General features: G+C 43.5%; 1 protein-coding gene across 2 annotated transcripts in view; it reads left to right on the top strand.

Annotated features, from left to right (window-relative positions):
* The window catches only part of efl1 (elongation factor like GTPase 1), a 112604-nt gene that overhangs the window by 20149 nt on the left and 72606 nt on the right, over window positions 1-19849 (top strand). For both annotated transcript variants that reach the window (XM_030724163.1, XM_030724164.1), the window contains 3 exons: window positions 12382-12539; window positions 13922-14085; window positions 15483-15618. In XM_030724163.1, coding sequence (XP_030580023.1) covers window positions 12382-12539; window positions 13922-14085; window positions 15483-15618 — 458 coding nt within the window. The remainder of the gene's footprint in view (window positions 1-12381; window positions 12540-13921; window positions 14086-15482; window positions 15619-19849) is intronic.

The raw sequence follows: 19849 nt of genomic DNA on the forward strand, positions 1-19849 counted from the left end.
AACTAAGAAACAGATAAAAGAATATATCTATCAACCAAGACATGAAGTACCAAATGAACAAACTAGGAATTTACCACAGTAGTGGAAAGAACAATCTGACAAAGAAACACAGCTACTGCTGGCCCTTAAATACACAGGATGATAATGGATTGCAGGTGTGCACAATTAGTCTGGGAAACATCAACTCCGCCCATGGGCGGCAACCCCAGATGCCCACACCTCCACCTGAAAAGCAAAGAGAAAGCACACCACCCCAGCTTACCCTAATCATGACATTCTTACATTCTTACTCATCTCTGTTCTTGTCCTGTTGGACCTCAGTGCAGCTTTGATACTGTTGACCATAACATTTTATTACAGAGATTAGAGCATACTATAGGTATTAAAGGTACTGCACTGCAGTGGTTTGAATCATATTTATCTAATAGACTCCAATTTGTTCATGTAAATGGGGAGTCTTCTTCACACACTAAGGTTAATTATGGAGTTCCACAGGGTTCTGTGCTAGGACCAATTCTATTTACATTATACATGCTTCCCTTAGGCAGTATTATTAGAAAGCATTGCATCAATTTTCATTGTTATGCAGATGATACTCAGCTTTATCTATCAATGAAGCCAGATGACACACATCAATTAGTTAAACTGCAGGAATGTCTTAAAGACATTAAGGCCTGGATGACCTCTAATTTCCTGCTTCTAAATTCAGATCAAACTGAAGTTCTTGTACTCGGCCCCACAAATCTTAGAAACATGGTGTCTAACCAGATACTTACTCTGGATGACATTACTTTGGCCTCCAGTAACACTGTGAGAAATCTTGGAGTCATTTTTGACCAGGATATGTCCTTCAATGCACATATTAAACAAATATGTAGGACCGCTTTTTTGCATTTGTGCAATATTTCTAAAATTAGAAACATCCTTTCTCAGAGTGATGCTGAAAAGCTAATTCATGCATTTATTACTTCTAGGCTGGACTATTGTAATTCATTATTATCAGGCTGTCCTAAAAGCTCCCTGAAAAGCCTTCAGCTGATCCAAAATGCTGCAGCTAGAGTACTGACAGGGACTAGAAAGAGAGAGCAGATTTCTCCCATATTGGCTTCTCTTCATTGGCTCCCTGTTAAATCTACAATAGAATTTAAAATCCTTCTCCTCACCTACAAGGTCTTGAATAATCAGGCCCCATCTTATCTCAAAGACCTCATAGTACCATATCACCCCAACAGAGCACTTTGCTCTCAGACTGCTGGCTTACTTGTGGTTCCTCGGATACTTAAGAGTAGAATGGGAGGCAGAGCCTTCAGCTTTCAGGCCCCTCTTCTGTGGAACCAGCTCCCAGCTTGGATTCAGGAGACAGACACCCTCTCTATTTTTAAGATTAGGCTTAAAACTTTCCTTTATGATCAAGCTTATAGTTAGGGCTGGATCAGGTGACCCTGAACCCTCCCTTAGTTATGCTGCTCTAGGCCTAGGCTGCTGGGGGGTTCCCATGATACACTGTGTTTCTTTTTATTCACCACAGAGTGAAACTCTGTTTATACTCCACTCTGCATTTAATCATTAGTTATGATCAATCTCTGTCTCTCCCCCCTCAGCAGATGACCCCCCCTCCCTGAGCCTGGTTCTGATGGAGGTTTCTTCCTGTTAAAGGGAGTTTTTCCTTCCCACTGTCACCAAGTGCTGCTCATAGGGGGTCGTTTTGACTGTTGGGTTTTCTCTGTAATTATTGGAGGGTCTTTACCTACAATATAAAGCACCTTGAGGCGACTGTTGTGATTTGGTGCTATATAAATTGAAATGAATTGCACTGAATACTAAATTTAACCCTCAAACCAAGTCTTAACTGTCAGAAAGGCCTGTCATAAGTTGTGGTGTAAAACTCAAAGTAACTCTCACAAACACAGCAGGACGTGTTTCTGTTTTGACCCCCCCATCAAAGCCACTGGACTTGAGGAACCTCGCACCTCCCAGTGCCACTGGAGGGGAGCAGGTGTAGGGCCAGTGGTGCAGTGTAGTATTAATACTTTACTGAAAGAAAGTTTTGATGTACTTGAAATTTGTGTTTGTTCTGTTCTTTCTTATTTCTGCTCAACTCTATTTGTATGCAAATATCGCATATTGTACTCCATGCAATTTATTTTAAATCAAATATGATACTTAATTTACAGAACTATGTTTCAAATATAAATCTTTCATATGTACTATAGTATCATAGATAATGCAGTGTATAAGTTATAAAACCATCTCAAGCTCCAACATTAAAGTGATATACACATTAATATGGGTATATAATATAATGGGATTTTAATATTAATATCAACTAGAAGGACACTCAGTAGAGTGCACACGCTGCAAATTTTCTGTGTGCTGATACCACGCTGCAGTAGACCCCACCCAGTGTTCTCATACTCCATCATAAATTACTAGATCACAAAGATTAGAAATTTATTTTACTGCCTTTTAATAACTGTATTTTATCTTTCTGATTAAAAAACCACACATGAGCATATAATGGCATATAGGATAGTATTCTGTATTGTCATTTACATTGTGCAACAAAATTCCATCTCCAGTCCCAGTGTTGCCCAACAGTTATGCCATTCCAGTAATTAAAAAAATAAATATAAATATAAGTAACAGTAATATAAAGAAAAAAATATATATATGATATACAGTCTGAATATATTTTATGTTTAGGTACCATAATGGCATCCTCAAAAAAAACAAACCCTAAATGAAAACAAAAGAAAAACAAACATTTGCTGAGATTTGTCTGCGTGTGTGATTTCTGTGCAGGGTTTGCATTATTGTGATTATTTTCATTTAAAATAGAAAGAGACTGAATTATCAGCAGTAATTGTTTATACCTGAGGACCAAATTTGATCACGACAGATGGTAAATTCACTGAGATGTGAATTTTAAAAGACAGATTTAAAACAGTTTCGGTCACCTTGAAATTAAATCATATGTTCTTGGGCCCCTAATGAATATTTTCTTCAATTTTGGTTCAAAAGAATCCTTTTAAAAGTTCCTGGATCCTGATGATGATCCGGATCACCACCAAAATGTAATCAGTTGTTTCGCCAACAGCTCCAGAAACCTTCATCAAAAGCTCTTCATAATTTTCTGAGTTATCCTGTTAATCACCTGTTGGTGGGTGAGGTAATAATTATGATCTATTATGTCATGTATAAGACATAATAGCAGCTTCCTCTTTGATAAACGGCGTCAGCATTTCTAAATCAGGAGGTTTTAGCACTAAGATTAGGTTTAGGGTTAGGAATACGTTTGCCATGGTTTGGGTAAATTTCCAGGAAATTTATGTAAGTGTGATGTCACACAGCTGCGTGTGTGTGTGTCTGCAGACAGTGTGGGCAGTAGATGGCGCTGCTGTCCTGTTTTCATACCTCATGGCTGTTGTGTAGCTGAGGGAAGGACCACAGGTCTCAACGTTGAAGAACAAGCTGATAAATACCTCTTACAGAAACGCCACCGATTGTTTATGCTGAAATTATTTTTGCTATTTAACGTGAAATCAGTGCTCTTCCTGTAGCAAATGTAGAATAGTCTTAGATGGAACTAGTTCCTGTGAAAACTGAGTCATGTAATCACTCGAGGAAATGTGTTTTCTTGTCATTTGGTTGAGGAAAAATGACTTTCACAGTGTATTTTTTTGTTTTTTGATGAAAAAATTAGTATCTGAAAATGGCTGTATGCATATACTGACAAAAAAAAGCAGGGACTCCATCGTGGAAGCAGATGCTAACATCACAGTCTTATGCCTCAGCTCTCCTCTCTGTGGTGACATCTCTCTCACTGGTGCCCCTTTACCTCCAGTTTCTCTCTTACTCCAGGAGGTTTTGTGGTTCTTTCTCCCAGAGTGGGATACAGCTGTTAACCCTCTCTGATCCCTGTGTCCTCCTTGGAGGTGAACTGAGGGTAAACCACAAAGCCTCAACTCCTCCACAGTGATAGATGAAGCTGCCCTGGCCTATCCTGGCCTGCCTGTCTCTCTTTAGGACACGAACACACTCTAACATCGCACAGCTCCCTTCCTCAATGTCTGGCCCATTAATCTAAGCCTGGTGTCACAGAATCTGTCTTCGAGCCCTTTATGAAGATGGGCGACAAGGTCTTCTACTTCCTGCAGTGAGATGAATAGCAAAGCTGTGCTCGAGCTTAAAAGGCCAGGATGACAAGTTACAGCACAGAGTGGACTGCTGCCACGGCTCATTGGAAGCAGATGCTTACAGGAGGCTTGGACTGATGTCGAGGAGTCATTACAGTGTTGGTCCCAGTGTTGCTTTAATGGCCTGGCCTGTGGAGCATGTGTGTAAGCTATTAATGGGCCAGAGTGAACTCGCTGTCTTCGCTCTGCCTCATTGTGCACTGCTGACTGATCTGCATTCGCTCAGTTGTGGCAAAGCTGTAAAAAGCTCTAATGCAATGTTGTGAACTCCATTATAGTTTTCCTCAACTAATGATTGTACCGTCTAACCAATTTGACACAAAGAGGTTCTGCATGTTAATTCCTGTTTATTAACTTGGGTCATTTGTAAGGTCAGAAATCAGGGGACTAGCTCGGTTGTTAGAATGCCTTAGCTCTTAAAGAGTACGTGATGATGTATAGACACAGAGGTCTGGTTGTTCCGGTGTAGTTTGATGCCGAAGAACAGCTTTGTCTGCATTAAGCGTCCAGATGAGAAGGTCAGTGTATGAGTTAAAGATAAGGTATACTTCATTTTTCCAAAAGCTGGGACATTGCTCAGTAACCAGAGTTCTCCGATGAGCTCGTTAGCCGTGTTGATGTTATGCACTTGTGTCGAGGACTGATCCATTAAAGATATGCAGCCACATCGCCTGTATTATGAGGCAGCTGTGTCTCAGGTGGAACAGCGGGTTGTCTGCCAGTGGATGGACTGATTCCCAGCTATTCCAGTCTGCATGTTTGAAGTACCTTTGGGCAAGATACTGAATGCTGTGTGTGATTGCTAGACAAAGCGCTTAGGCACAGGTAGAAGTGCTGCATCAATGTGTGTGTGAGACTGGTATCTGCTTGAAATGTACTACATAAATGCTGGTCCATATTAGACATGGACAAAGTTTGAGGTCAGTGTATGTCCAGGTCATCCGTTCAGAGGCTTCAGACTGCTCTAAACACTCAGTCCAGCACAGTTTTTTTTACTCTTGGATCTGTGAAGTCACAGAGGGGGATATGGTCATTCTGTCTGAGCAAACCGGTCACCTTAAAGTCAGGCTGGCTTTAAACAGCATGTTTCAGACAGAGGCTGCACTGAGGTCCAGTTTCAGGTAAAGTCATGTGAGGGGACTTTCTGCTAGCATATTGATCCCAGATGTCATCCTTTATCAAAGCCCTTATTATAGCTATGCCATTAGTTCCCTGTTTTGTTTAACCTTCATTTAAAAAAGGAAGTGAAACTCTTTGAGTTTCCCGGGCATGTTTTTTGAGGGCGGGTGAAACTGGAGCTCCTGGAGAAAATGTGCACGAGTAGAAGAGCAGCTGAGCCCCGTGCTGCTACAGTACAGAAAGTTTAATCACTGGACCTAATTTTTTTGTAAGGGATACATATCATCACTGTTGTTGTTATTATTAAAAAATTTTCAACTTTTCAACTGCAGTGCCATATTCAGAGTCACTTAAATAATTTTCTTTATCATTCTCTTGTGTGGTTTGGACGTCATTTGATCCATACCCAAATGTGTTGAGTTTCTTGCCATGTGATTGGCTGAATAGATATTTGCTTTAACATACAGCAGGCCGAGGACACGCTGGAGAGATGATATCTCTCGGCCGGCCTGGGAACGCCTCGGTCTTCCCCTGGATACGCTGAAAAAGGTGGCTGGGGAGAGGGAGGTCTGGGCTCCTCTGTTTATGCTGCTGCCCCCATGACCCGGCCCTGGATAAGTGGAAGAGGATGGAAGGATGGATGGATGGATGGATGGAGGGAGGGATGGATGGATGGACCAATGGATGGATGGAGGGAGGGATGGATGGATGGATGGACCAATGGATGGATGGAGGGAGGGATGGATGGATGGATGGACCAATGGATGGATGGATGGAGGAAGGGAGGGATGGATGGACCAATGGATGGATGGAGGGATGGATGGATGGATGGATGGATGGAGGGAACGATGGATGGATGGATGGACCAATGGATGGATGGAGGGAGGCAGGGATGGATGGATGGATGGATGGACCAATGGATGGATGGAGGGATGGATGGATGGATGGAGGGAACGATGGATGGATGGATGGATGGATGGACCAATGGATGGATGGAGGGAGGCAGGGATGGATGGATGGACCAATGGATGGATGGAGGGAGGGATGGATGGATGGACCAATGGATGGATGGAGGGAGGGATGGATGGATGGATGGACCGATGGATGGATGGACCAATGGATGGATGGATGGATGGACCGATGGATGGATGGATGGATGGATGGATGGATGGATGGAGGGAGGGAGGGATCGGTGCAGTTGAAGCTTCTGAAATACTGTTTGTCACATTTCAGTTTTTTTTTTATAAAGTTTTTCTTCTATAGCTGATTTTTTTATGAAACAAAACACACCTTGATTTCTAACCTCATTGTGGCCTCCAGCAGGCTGAGAAAAAAACGAGTTTGTTGTTGGGTCTCGTAGATGTGCTGAGGTATATGTTGAGCTTACAGCAGCAGTATACGCTCGATGCTTCTCCCTCTGTTTTCATCTTCGTAATCTCCAGCGTTTCTGATGCAGAGCAGAGAGAATCAGCCTCAGCTCTCAGCTTCCTGTCACAGTGCTGATCCTAATTGCAAACTCTACCAGTGCACTTCCAGTGGCAAGCAGAGGAAAGCAGATATAGACAAGCTGTCAGAGGAGGGTTAGAGGATGAGGATGAAGAAGAGGAGGTACAGATATGTGAAAGAGAGAGAGAGCGAAAGAAACAAGGGAAGGTCATCTCTGAGTGTGAGGCTGGAAGGAAAAAGCCTGTCTAACGTCTCTGCTAATGAGCCAGCAGGAGCTGCTGTCCTTGTTGCTCGGTACCTTCAGCAGACGCACATTCACTCTGCTGACGTTTGTGTGGCAGCTCACAGCTGACGGCTGTTTGTCACCAGCACTCAGCTCCCAGAACAGCTGTGTGGCACCTTCGACCCGATATCACTGAAATTATTGACATGAAAAGCTCAGAAACGCATCGACCACATCAAAGTTTAGTGATGTAAAAATAGAACAAGTTATAGTTTACTGAGTTATTGGCATAGTGCAGCCCTAATGACTCCTTGGCATTAGCACTGAATTATGAAATCAGTTGCAGTGATTTTAAAGTTGTTACATAACACGTTTTTCCAGGACTATAAATAAATGAGATTTTTAGGAACAGCTAATTATTCATGATGTTTATCCAGTACTCAAAGGTGTTTTTTTGTTTTATGAGGCTGTGGGAAAATAATTAATCTGTAAAGTAGAAGAAAAAAAAAAAACACGTCAAATGGTCCAGTCCTGTGAGTAAAATGAAAAATGTCTGATAGCGCACTCATTAAAGGCTTACCTGTAAAAACTCTTAACATTAATTATTATTGGATCCTGACTGAGGCAGCAGCTTTAAATAATTAACGGAGTCACTGCTGCTCTGCCACTTGTGTAATTTCCACACAGTGCTTCTCTCAAAGTGGAGACACATGTATCAACAGGTACTGAGTTCACTCAGAGGGAGGAATACTAATCCCCTTTCAGACCGCCAATCCCTTCTGTTCATCCCAGTGTCCCAGCTTCATGTCTGGATGAGCAGCCTGCTCACTTTTCTGTGAGATTCAAGATTTGACATAGTAACATACATTATACTGCCAAATATATTCACTCGTCTGCCTTCACACACACATGAACCTGAGTCACATCCATCCTTAATCCAGAGGGTCTAATATGATGTGGGCCCACCCTTTGCAGCTATAACAGCTTCAGCTCTTCTGGGAAGTCTTTCCACAGGTTTAGGAGTGTTTATGGGAATTTCTGACCATTCTTCCAGAAGCACATCTGTGAGGTCAGACACTGATGTTGGAGAGAAGGCCTGGCTCACAGTCTCCACTCTGATTCATCCCAAAGGTGTTCTATCAGGCTGAGGTCAGGACTCTGTGCAGGCCAGTCAAGTTCTTCCACACCAAACTGGCTCATCCATGTCTTTATGGAGCTGCTTTGTGCTCTGGTGTGCAGTCATGTTGGAACAGGAAGGGGCCATCCCCAAACTGTTCCCACAGAGTTGGAGCATCAAATTGTCCCAAATGTCTTGGTATGCTGAAGCATGAGTTCCTGTCACTGGAACTAAGGGGCCGAGCCCAACTCCTGAAAAACACCCCCACACCATAACCCCCCCCACCAAACTTTACACTTGGCACAATGCAGTCAGAGAGGTACTGTTCCCCTGGCAACCCCCAAACCCAGACTCCTCCCTCTGATTGGCAGATAGAGAAGTGTGATTCATCCCTCCAGAGAACACGTCTCCGCTGCTCTAGAGTCCAGTGGCGGCGTGCTTTACACCACTGCATCAACACTTTACACCACTGCATCAACACTTTGCATTGAGCTCGGTGATGTAAGGCTTGGATGCAGCTGCCATGGAAACCCATTCCATGATTCCATAATCCCACTAACAGCTGACTGTGGAATATTTAGCAGTGACTGGACTTGTTGCACAGGTATCATCCTATCACGGTACCACGCTGGGATTCACTGAGCTCCTGAGAGCGACCCATTCTTTCACTGATGTTTGTAGAACCTGTCTGCATGCCGAGGTGCTGGTTTATACACCTGTGGACATGAGTGACTGAGTACTTTTGGTAATATAGTGTATACAACACAGTATTTTTTTAAGCTTTTTTGTGGCTTCATCTTGTTCAGTGTTCAGTGTGAGAGACAGGTGGGGAAATCTTGGTAAAAATTGTTAGTTAATGCTGGAATTTTAATTCTTGGAATTTCACTTGAAGAGGGGAGGAAATACATTCAGGTTTGAACCATCATCCCTGAGTAACATCTGTTTGGATTGTTGAAGAAGGCGAGTGGCAGAAATGATGTAGATACAGGGGCCGTGACCTGCAGCTGAGGTCCCTGGATGAATTTTAACCCAGAGCTTTTATGGACATGCTGCAGAATACAAGCACTGTATCCTGTGTATGAAATGTTCTTTCTAATGTGCATTTGTGCCTCTGCCATACTGCTGCTGCTGAAGGTAAAAATGTAGATATCCCAACATGTTTTTAGGCAAAAAAGTTAATTAAACTACTTCTTATTTTAACTCTTCTGCAATCCAAATAATGACAACTAATAAAGTCTGAGAATGTCTGATATGTACGATATGAATATTTCTTTATTTTTGCAAAGTGCTGTGACTCAGCATTCACGTCTTATCATACCGTCATGGATCGCTTGTCCAGTCAAAAACTGGCTGAAAGTCATGTTCATCACTGAGTCTATTTTAATGGAAACTGATCTTTTCCTCAGCATAACAAATCAGTTCTTCTTTTTTGGTGCCTAAAACTTACCAAACAAGTTTTTTAGCTGACAATTTTCGAGCCCCAGCTGTCTGTCTCATCGTTATGTGGACTCTTCACTTCTTTTACCGCAGGACGAACCGGCTTTAGTGTTTTACCCCATGAGCTGCAGAGCCACTGAACGCTGTGACTGGAAGATGCCCACCTCTGCTTGTTTTTTGGGTTAACTGCTTTGTTTTTACACTAAGAATGATAAAAACTTTTTTATTACTATACTAATACTTTACCACATTAACCCACAAATGTAAGAGCTTTTTTAAAACCAGTTAAAGGGGTCTTCTAAGTCCCTCAGTCTTAGCATATTTTTATGCTGAATTGATCTGACCTCTAAGTTCTCCATCCAGCTGAACAGCAGGCTCTGAGCTTTATTTAGCCTTTAACTTACTGAATCTCACTATGTGGCCTTCATGCAAATGTCAGAACAGATATCATCGGAGTCACCGCTAAGTTTCATTTTCGTGCACCGGAGCCAAAATGAAAGACATCTTCAATAAAAATCCTTCAGCAGTAAAAAGCGGTGAAGTGTGCTTTGCAGACAGATTTAATATCAATATATTGTTTAATTTTCCAGCACACTTTTTCCTCCGTCTTCACAATGGGAAAAGGTCCGCTTGTGGTTGCGATCATCCAGCTCCAGTGTTTGGAAGCCATTACTTCATAACCGCAGCAGGCGAGGCCAGAAACCGGGTCCTGGCATTCCCATTATTCCCAGCGAGTGACTGATTTGACCTCTTGCGGAAAAAAGTGATGGGAAGCGTGGTATGCGCTGCACAGCGGAGTGTTTATTTAGAAGTTTGAAGAGGCCTGGGCTGATGTCAACCTGACATTAAATGGATAACCTTCACTTAAACATCTGCCTGCTGTTGGCTGGTTTGTCCCTTTCGGAGGATATGATGCGTAAGCTGACTCGTTCACTTTTAAGCTCAAACTTATTTGTTCTTAAGGCCGGGCCGTCATCCAGTGGGGTTTGCTCTTTTGTGGTTTCCTGTCAGAATCCTGCATTCAGGCTGTGGCCCTGCTTATATCCAATTCATGCTAAAGAGAGGTGCAATCAGTCTCAGTGAGTCGGCAGGGCTGCCGCTGTTGTCAGGGGCAAATTATGGGCTGTTTAAAGTGGTTTGTCATCATGGAGCTGAACTCTGTGCTGGATGCCGTCACTCAGGCCTATTGTGAGCAGCTGTGTTGCTATAGTCACTGTGGTCTTTTTGAAGAGGGCATGCACACGCACACATAGGCTAACACTCCAACCGCACGGCACACAAACACACATGTCATGTAGGAAAACTAATGCAGAGATGATTGTGTTCTGTTTTTACAGCTTAAACTCTCCTATCTGAGGAATTTGGAGAATGTTTTTGAAATGGTTTCTGAACATTAGGTTCCAGGTGCTGACAGAAGCCTCTCTGCCAGCTGTCCAGCACGCGGATGCTGCCGTGTTGCCTCTCAGACCTGCTCCTGGAGCAGCTCCATATAAATCAAGAACCTGATTTGAATGTGGCCTGTTTAAGATCATCTTCTGGTGCACCTCAGGACAGCTTCTAGCTTGACTGCTACTTTTAGATCCCACCCTGGAAGGTCTGTCCTGTCGTCTTGCACTTTAGCATCTGCGGTGCTCACCAGATCTCTGCCAGGGTGTCAAAAACATAATCCTCAGCCTTGATTTTCAATTTTGGGACGTGGACAAAGCTGTGTGGTAGCAGATCACGAAAATATACACTCCCTTCCAAAAGTATTGGAACAGTGAGGCCGATCCCTTTATATTTGCTGTACACTGAAAACATTTGGGTTTGAAATTAAGAGATGAATGTGAGACAAAAGATCAACATCTCAGCTTTTATTTGCAGATATTCCCATCTGGATGTGATCCACAGTTCAGAAGATAGCACCTTTTATAGTTAGAGGAGTAGCCAACATGAAACCAGAGACGTGTGAAGCTGAGAGAAGATGGAGACTCTATCAGAGCCAGGAACAAACATTAGCCATAGTCAGTACAACTGCTTGGAACTAAGTAACAGATGTGGAACAGGTAGACCGAGGACAACAGCAGCAGCTGATGACAGAAACATTGTAAGTGCTGTAAAGAAAGACCCTGAAACAGCTGTTAGTGACATCAGCAACAACCTCCAGAGGGCAGGAGTGAAGGTGTCACAGTCTGCTGTTCACAGAAGACGTTATGAACAAAAGCACAGAGGCTTCACCAGAAGATGCAAACAGCTAACGAGCAAGAAGAGCAGGAAGGCCAGGCTGGAATTTACCAAGAAGTTCAGAGACGAGCCTTTACCAGCTGCTCCAATACTTTTACATACCTCAGGATGTTACACTAGAAGCACTGACGTGGGGAATGATTCGAAAACTGGTGAGGCTTCTCACGGTTTCCCTCCTCATGTGAGCCGTTACCCTTCAGGGTCGGAAACGGATTCTCTCAGTGAAAGCTGCAGTTTTCAGATGCAGATCCTGCATATGAAGGCCGGGTCAGTTTGAAAGAGAAGTTGTTTGCATAAGTTCAGGTGTTGCAGAGTTTGCAGTGTGAGTGGTTGGATTGGACTTCCAGGGTGTGATCTAAAAATAGCTGCCACACTGGAAGCTGTGTGGACCTGCCTGAGAAGATGATCTGGATTTAGAGAGCTGCCAAATTTGAACTGGGTAATCCCAGAGGCCCGTTCCCAGTACTTTGCTGCAGTTCTGCAGACAAAACCTCCTGTGCGTGTTTGTTTTTTTTCCTACACAGCCAAAACAAAAAGGTGCATGGTGCAGTAAAAGTGCAATAATGATAATAATACAGTGCATTATCCAGAGGTGTGATGGGACGCTTTGTTGCGTTTAGACCTCTGACTCAGGAAGAGATCGCCCAGCGCAGAGAGCTGGCAAGACAGAGACACGCTGACAGGATGGCAGCAGATCAGACAGCAGCCGAGAGCCACAGAGAGAGCTCCCACTTGGAGAGCGTGTCACAGGAAGGCCAACCTGCGGGACTCAGCACAGGTGAGCTCGTCTCTCACTGACTCATTTCATTCTCTCAGCTTTCCTTTTTTCTGATTTCTCTAAACACAGTTTTCAGTTTGTGAGTCAGTGTGTCATCATAGGAAAATGTAGTCTTAGAGACACAGGCTGCAGCGGGGGGTCTGCGTTCATTAAATGATTGTCTGTGTGTGTGTGTGTGTGTGTGTGTGTGTGTGTGTGGGGGGGGGGGGGGGGGGGGGGGGGGGGGGGGGGGGGCATTTTAGCTCATTTTTACAGCAAAGCTGGAGTTGGCACCACTTACGTAACAAGAGCAGTGTGAGCCATTTTCAATTAAATATGTATTTGTGAATGTACAAATATCCATTGTTAGCTTGGCTCTTCTGGAGGAAAAGTGGAGCGACGGTCAGCAGCGTCAGTTCCACAAAAACTTCAACGTTGGCCATAACGGGAGAAAGATCTCGCCCAGGAAGCTCAAATTCACCCCGTCGATGCATACTGTTCAAGCTAGACCCATCAACCTTCACACAGCTGTTCACTGACCCCCCCCCCCCCCCCCCCCCCCAAAAAAAACAAAAAAAACCAAACCAAAAAAACAGTTGGAACAAATGGAATTAATCAGTAAACCTCCTCTGCAGCGGTACCTACAGAACTTCCAGCGTGTTCTCATCCCGGCATGGCAGATACTGCCAATCTGTGATAACCTACGGGTGTCACAGAGATACGCACAATGTTGCCATTGCCTTGTTTCTAAGGATGTGGCAATATTGGACATCAAGAGTCAAAGTGGGAGAAAGTCTGCACTGACAGCAGCAGGAGGTTGTGCTTCGGGAGCTTTGTTTTCCTTGTTTCCACGCGCTTGGTTAGGTTTCTAAAAAGATCATGGTTTGGGTTAAAATATGCCCCTTAATAACATTAACCCTGCACATTAAAAAAAAAAAAAAGACGCTTAATCAGTGGGAGTGATACTCAGTATTGCATAAACCCGCTGTACCACAGCCTCGTGTCGATGAGGCGCCAGCTGCACTACTCGATGCCCTGGGAATGAAAATGTGCTGAACCATCTTCTTGCACAAGCCCCACCTTAGCGAGTTCGTGGATACACCCATTATGAGTGATATTAAATGCCAAATAAAAATGCCTCCTATGGAGATTTACAGGGACATTAAAAAATTAAGGTGCTCATGGGTCAGAGCAGCAGTGGCGTTTCGAACCTAGCTGCACACCTCTGAAGCCTTCGGACTGCACAGTCAGAATCTGTCAAACAGACATATAAACACTGCCTGAATGGTTCCCGCTAACACACAGAGACACACTCACAAGTTGAAAACATTTCCACCCACGCTGTCTCACAGCTGATAAATATGCAGCATTCAAGTTTGGAATTGATCTTGTTTCTCTCTCAGCTACGATGGAGAGTCTGACACTAAAAGACTCAAAGCCAGAGGAGGAAGAGGAGGTGAAGGAGACCTTCATAGCGTTTGCTCGTGTCTACAGCGGGGTGGTCCGGAAAGGACGGAGAGTGTTCGTGCTGGGACCAAAGTACGACCCCGCTCAGGGCCTGAGCATGGTAAACCCCTCAGTTACCAGTTAACCTTTAGAGTACCTGCTCCACACTTACCTGCTGTTTGTAGGATGCACACATTTTTGTATCACACCTGTAGTTGGTTCAGTTAAAAAGAAGATTGATTGCTGCCTTCAGATCAGTTTTCTGTTCATGCTGACTTCTTACAAGCAGAGCAGGAGCTGCAAAGCTGATGTGACAGACTGACAGGTACTGTGAGTGACACAGACCCTCGAGAGGATTCAGATTCTTGTGACTGACAGCAGGTTACTCTGCTGAGCCTCATGTGCTCATCATTTATCTTCACAGAAATATCTGGTTAGAGAGGATTCCAGCTGTGAATGAGCAGTGAATCAAGACTTTTGATTAAATTATCAATTTTCTCAATGCTTTAATGTCAAAATGTAAAAGATTCAGTGCCACTAATGTGAGGATTTATTCACTTCAATTCAGTTTTTTTTTATATAGTGCCAAATCACAACAACAGTCACCTCAGGGCTTTGTGATGGTGCATCACTGTGTAATGATGTAGCCTCCAGTCTCACCACCCAACATATGACCCTGCAGTTTGTTTGGCTCCTTGTTTCCTTGGATTAACTATTGTTTTCATAAACGTAACATTAAAGCATAATCTTGTGTGTAAAGATTAAGCAGCAGCCTCCAACACTTCAGAATAACACTGACATAAAATTGCCTTTCAGTCCCTCTAACAGCCACCTGAGCCAAAAGGTTGACTTAACTACCTCGATGTGAAGGATTGTGAAGTTTTATTTGATATTATCTTGTTTCTTTGTGGGTCAAAAGGGGCTCACAAAGAAGAATTGGGATAAGAGGGGGAATGCAAAGTTTGACTGTAAAATCCTCGAATCTCACTCAGCAAACTGGAGCTCCGCCTTCTTGGACGGTCTGTATTATTGGTCAGATAATTGCATTGAAAATGCTCTAAAACGCTCCAACAGGACAAACACGGTCCAGAGGTCCAGTTCAGGGACTCCAGTTAGCTGAGGTGAAGCCTAGCAGACAGCTAGCAGCTACAGCCGCCTGTGTCGCCATCCACCTGTCAGTCAGAGAGGCCACGCCCCTAATAATGCAAATTGGTGGGTTATAAAAACATTCTCCTCCCCCTGTACAGCTGTTATGAAGGGGGAATTTATCTACAGAAATATGTTTGAAACATGTTTGTTTCTGCTGTTTAACATGGGAGTCTATGGGGACTGACTCACTGTGGCGCCTCTGCTGGATGCTAGTGGAACTGTAGCTTTTGGTTGCTGGGGATTGCTGCTTGAGTAATACAGACGTGATGCATCACCAAAGCTGTTGCTTTCTGCATAGCAGCTGCATAGGAATCCAAACACTGAGTCCCAGTAATATGTCCTGATGCTCATTCCTTCTCTCTCTGCCAGCTGCCACAGGGATGCAGTGCTTCGGACTGTGTGTCTGAGATACCTCACCTGTCCTGCTGTTCCATGGAAAACCTCTACCTGCTGATGGGCAGAGAGCTAGAAGAGCTGGATGAAGTCCCTGCTGGAAACGTCCTTGGTAAATCTGTTTCTTCTGTTTGTCATGGCTGTACTGCAGCTGTTGTTCGGTGATGTTGGAGCACTCTTAATATCACCCGGGCTCAAAGCTTGCAGACATTTGGGTTGCGCGGCAGTCCCCAACCTCAGTAACTGTAGCATAAGTGACTTTAAAGACAGGTGAAAGGCTTCAGGTGAAGACAGAGTGCTCTGAGATCATTCTGTAGTCACTGAAGCTTCAGATGGAGCCATCGGGATGTTTTTAAAGCAAATGTGACCAGTGAGGCTTGGATCTGACTGCCAAACATAAGGACACTGCATGGTTACACCTGCCTTGTCACACCTTTCTTTGTGACTCTGATGGGATTGTAACTTCCAAATTAAACATCGTGTTTTATTCCACTCGAAAATAGTGACCGAGACCATAAACCCATCAGGAAATTAGAGCTCAGGTGAGCAGGAGGCTCATTTTCTCAGACCTTTATATAACCAGACACCTTTTTACAACCAGAGTAGCTGCCCCCTGCTGGACAGGAGAAAGACTGCAGGTTTAAGGCACTCCTACGCTGGCTTTCATTCATTCATCTTTAATACACAGCCTGTGGTATTACTCATTATTGATTGATTATTAGCATTGGTTAGACTCATGAGCGTGGCTGATATTAATGGCCAGTTCAGTAATGGGAACTGCAGTAATGTAATTGCAAATATGTTTGTCATTTAGAAGCTCTGTGACTTTACAGTACTACAGTACTTCACAGCCCGACATGTGTTTCTCTTCTGCATACCTCACTCTTAAAACTTGTGACCTAAATTCTGACTCAAACCCAGATTCCCACATCATGGCTTTAAAGCTCATTCCCTCCAAGTTTCTGTGAGAACTGGTGGGTTTTTCCATTTACCTCCTTCCTTTGATTCAGCTGAACAAATCCAGATAAATGACCGTATACACACACACACACACACACACACACACACACACACACACACACACACACACACACACACACACACACACACACACCATTTGCATGTGCTTTATTGATCAGACCCAGTGATCTTGTGCGGCTCTTTCTGCTGCTTTATGTTCCTCAGACCAGAAATATATTCATGAATGAATGACCTCTTTCATTAGTCCAAACATTTAGATGCACATTACAACTAATTGATTACTGTGTGTGTGTGTGTGTGTGTGTGTGTGTGTGTGTGTGTGTGTGTGTGTGTGTGTGCGTGCATGCGCACACGTGCATGTGTGTGTGTGTGTGTGTGTGTGTGTACTCCTTGTGAGTCATTTCTGGCCAGGTATCCAAAAAGCAGCTGACTCTTGAAGGTGCTGGCTCTTCCTGTCATGTGGCAGAGATGTTTGTACTTTGGTAACTCAGTGAGACGGCTGATAGAAAACCAGCTCATCACTGTGTCCTGACAGGTCACTGAATGTTTATCAGCCATCTGAGTATTAAAAGAGTCTGTGCACCCAAATTATACACAACAACTCTAAATGAGGCATATTTGCCTTTAACTCCCAGAGGCATTTCTGCATGCACGATGTTTTTGAGGTGCTTTTAACATATTTATCTCTGATCGCTGTATGACAGTCTTGTAACAATAAGTGATGCCTAAAGTCAGCCATGGTTTACAGAGAAAATGCTTTTTTTTTGTGGTGCAGGTAAAAATTGAGCACTAACGTGTACAGATGGGTTTTTTTATGCTCATTGGAGTCTTGTCTCTGTCTTTATTGGTCTGCTTATGTGTGTGTTTTATATTCAGAATCATGCTGAGTGTATGTTGAGTGACATTGGGATCTTCCAGTTTTTAAGTGGGCTGCAGCACTCTTGACTTTGGGAACCACTGCTCTAGTGTATTTACTACCAGGTCATACAGTATACTGCAAAAACCATTCACTCATCTGCCTTCACACACACATGAACCTGAGTCACATCCATCCTTAATCCAGAGGCTTTAATATGATGTGGGCCCACCCTTTGCAGCTATAACAGCTTCAGCTCTTCTGGGAAGTCTTTCCACAGGTTTAGGAGTGTTTATGGGAATTTCTGACCGTTCTTCCAGAAGCACATCTGTGAGGTCAGACACTGATGTTGGAGAAGGCCTGGCTCACAGTCTCCACTCTGATTCATCCCAAAGGTGTTCTATCAGGCTGAGGTCAGGACTCTGTGCAGGCCAGTCAAGTTCTTCCACACCAAACTGGCTCATCCATGTCTTTATGGAGCTGCTTTGTGCACTGGTGTGCAGTCATGTTGGAACAAGAAGGGTGATTGTGCTGGGATTGTCCAGTTTGATCTCAAATGGACCAATAAAATCATCCCCCAGCACAAAAAATTGTGCTGGGGGATGATTTTATTGGTCCATTTGAGATCAAACTGGAGTTCATGTGGTCTGTGAACTGAAGTCAGTTTGGAATCCTGATCTTGAAAATATTGTAAATATTATGCAACCAAATAGCACGTAAAAAAATATTTATGGACCTCAGCAGCTGTGTCTCAACAAAGTACAGTACTGAGTAACAGTACCTTACAGTTTAATATAAAGTTTTCACAGGACTCTGTGCGAAACTAAGTGCACCCTCACTGCTTCCATAGGATTTAATTGGGGAAGTAGCATCCACATGCTTCTAATCAAATGCACTCAGTTCTTTGATCCTCATCAGGTCTGAGCGCCCCTATACAAGCACAAGTTTTGGCACTTTGCTGGTCTGAAGTGTTCATGGGTGTTAATACGATCCCAGCGCGCAATGCTCAGAAAACCCCAAGAGCTCCATCTGAGACTCTGCAGGCCTCAGTTAGCATGTTAAAAAAGTTTATAAAACGTTGTCCTTTGGAGATGTTTATAGTGCACAGCAGCAAAAACCCAGGCACCTCAGACCAGCTGTCAGCACGGTGGTGCAGGGCTGATGATTTGGGCACCTTGCAGTCACTGAGTGGACTGTGAACGCTTCTGTATATAATGTGAGGCCATCTGCAGTCATACAGGAATCCATCAGTGCAGCGTATTGCTGCTAAAGGAGCTTCTAGAAGCTGCTGATGAGGGGGTGTTCACAGGACTGCAGAGAGTCGTATGAAAACTTTAAAATGCAGTACTGTCAGGACTGAAATTTGTGTTCGGTGTGAAGACAAAGAGCTGCTGCCCTTTATAACGTGGGTTGCATAATGTGTGCATGGTTACCTGGTGCAGTATTGATTTGACCTCACATTAATGTTGCTGGACAGCGCGCTGGGTGGAGGTCTGACCTGTGTGAAATCCTCCTGTGAGGCTGTCATGAATTATGAAGCAGGCGTGCATTAGGACATTAGGAAGTTATCAATAAGACGATCTGCCCTTTAATGCACATCACAGCTCCCTGCAGTCCTTATTTAGTTTTGACAGGGATCTCACAGATGGGCTGTAAATGGATTTGGGAGCGGCTGCAGTCCAGATCGACTCTGTAACCATCAGGATACATCAGACCGTTTTGGCTGCTCCTGCAACAGAAGATGAAGCTTCGGGTTTATGCCACAGGCGCCCTGAATTAACAGCACTGTGTTTAATCCACCAGCAGGCACAAGCTCTTTAACCGAAATATTTATTTTTAATGCTAAAATATAATTATTACTGTTATCGATACATTTTCAAATTTAGTTTTACAAAAACAGAAAAAAACAGGAAAGCACATTATTATTATTTTTTCAATAAGATGCCAAATTCCAGTTATTGACTTTAATTCCTGAACAGAAAAATGAGTTTTAGTGCTTAAAAGTTCTGCTTGATTAATTTTTGAGTCCAGTGCGCCGGCTCAAATTTGGCTATAAAATGTGAATTCAGTTTATTTTCCTCTTAAAGAACAATATAATCTTCAGTTTTAAACAAGTTTTTGACAGCTTTCTAAAATATTTGTGTTTTCTTGTGTTTATGACAGGTTGTCTAATAAATTTGTTCAGCACTTAATGTTCACATCATATTAGAATATCTGCAGGTTCAGTCCGAATAAAACGAACCAGCTCCCAGCCGGAGTTCACAGTTCAGAAGAACTAATTTTACAGTCCAAAAGGTTCACGTTCATTTATTTAGAATCTTTAGTTTCTTTAAAATGAGATGCTCTCGGGCTGAACCGCCTCCCATCATCCATGCTGCCTCCAAACTAAAGGACTTGATGTAAATTACTGCAGGATCATAGACATAAAACTAAGTACGAGAAGCTTTTATCACTGACACAGTTTGTCATATTGCAGGACAGCTCAGAGCATACAGGTTTACAGATG

The sequence above is a fragment of the Archocentrus centrarchus genome, unplaced genomic scaffold, assembly GCF_007364275.1.
Source record: "Archocentrus centrarchus isolate MPI-CPG fArcCen1 unplaced genomic scaffold, fArcCen1 scaffold_32_ctg1, whole genome shotgun sequence".
NCBI classification, from domain to species: domain Eukaryota; kingdom Metazoa; phylum Chordata; class Actinopteri; order Cichliformes; family Cichlidae; genus Archocentrus; species Archocentrus centrarchus.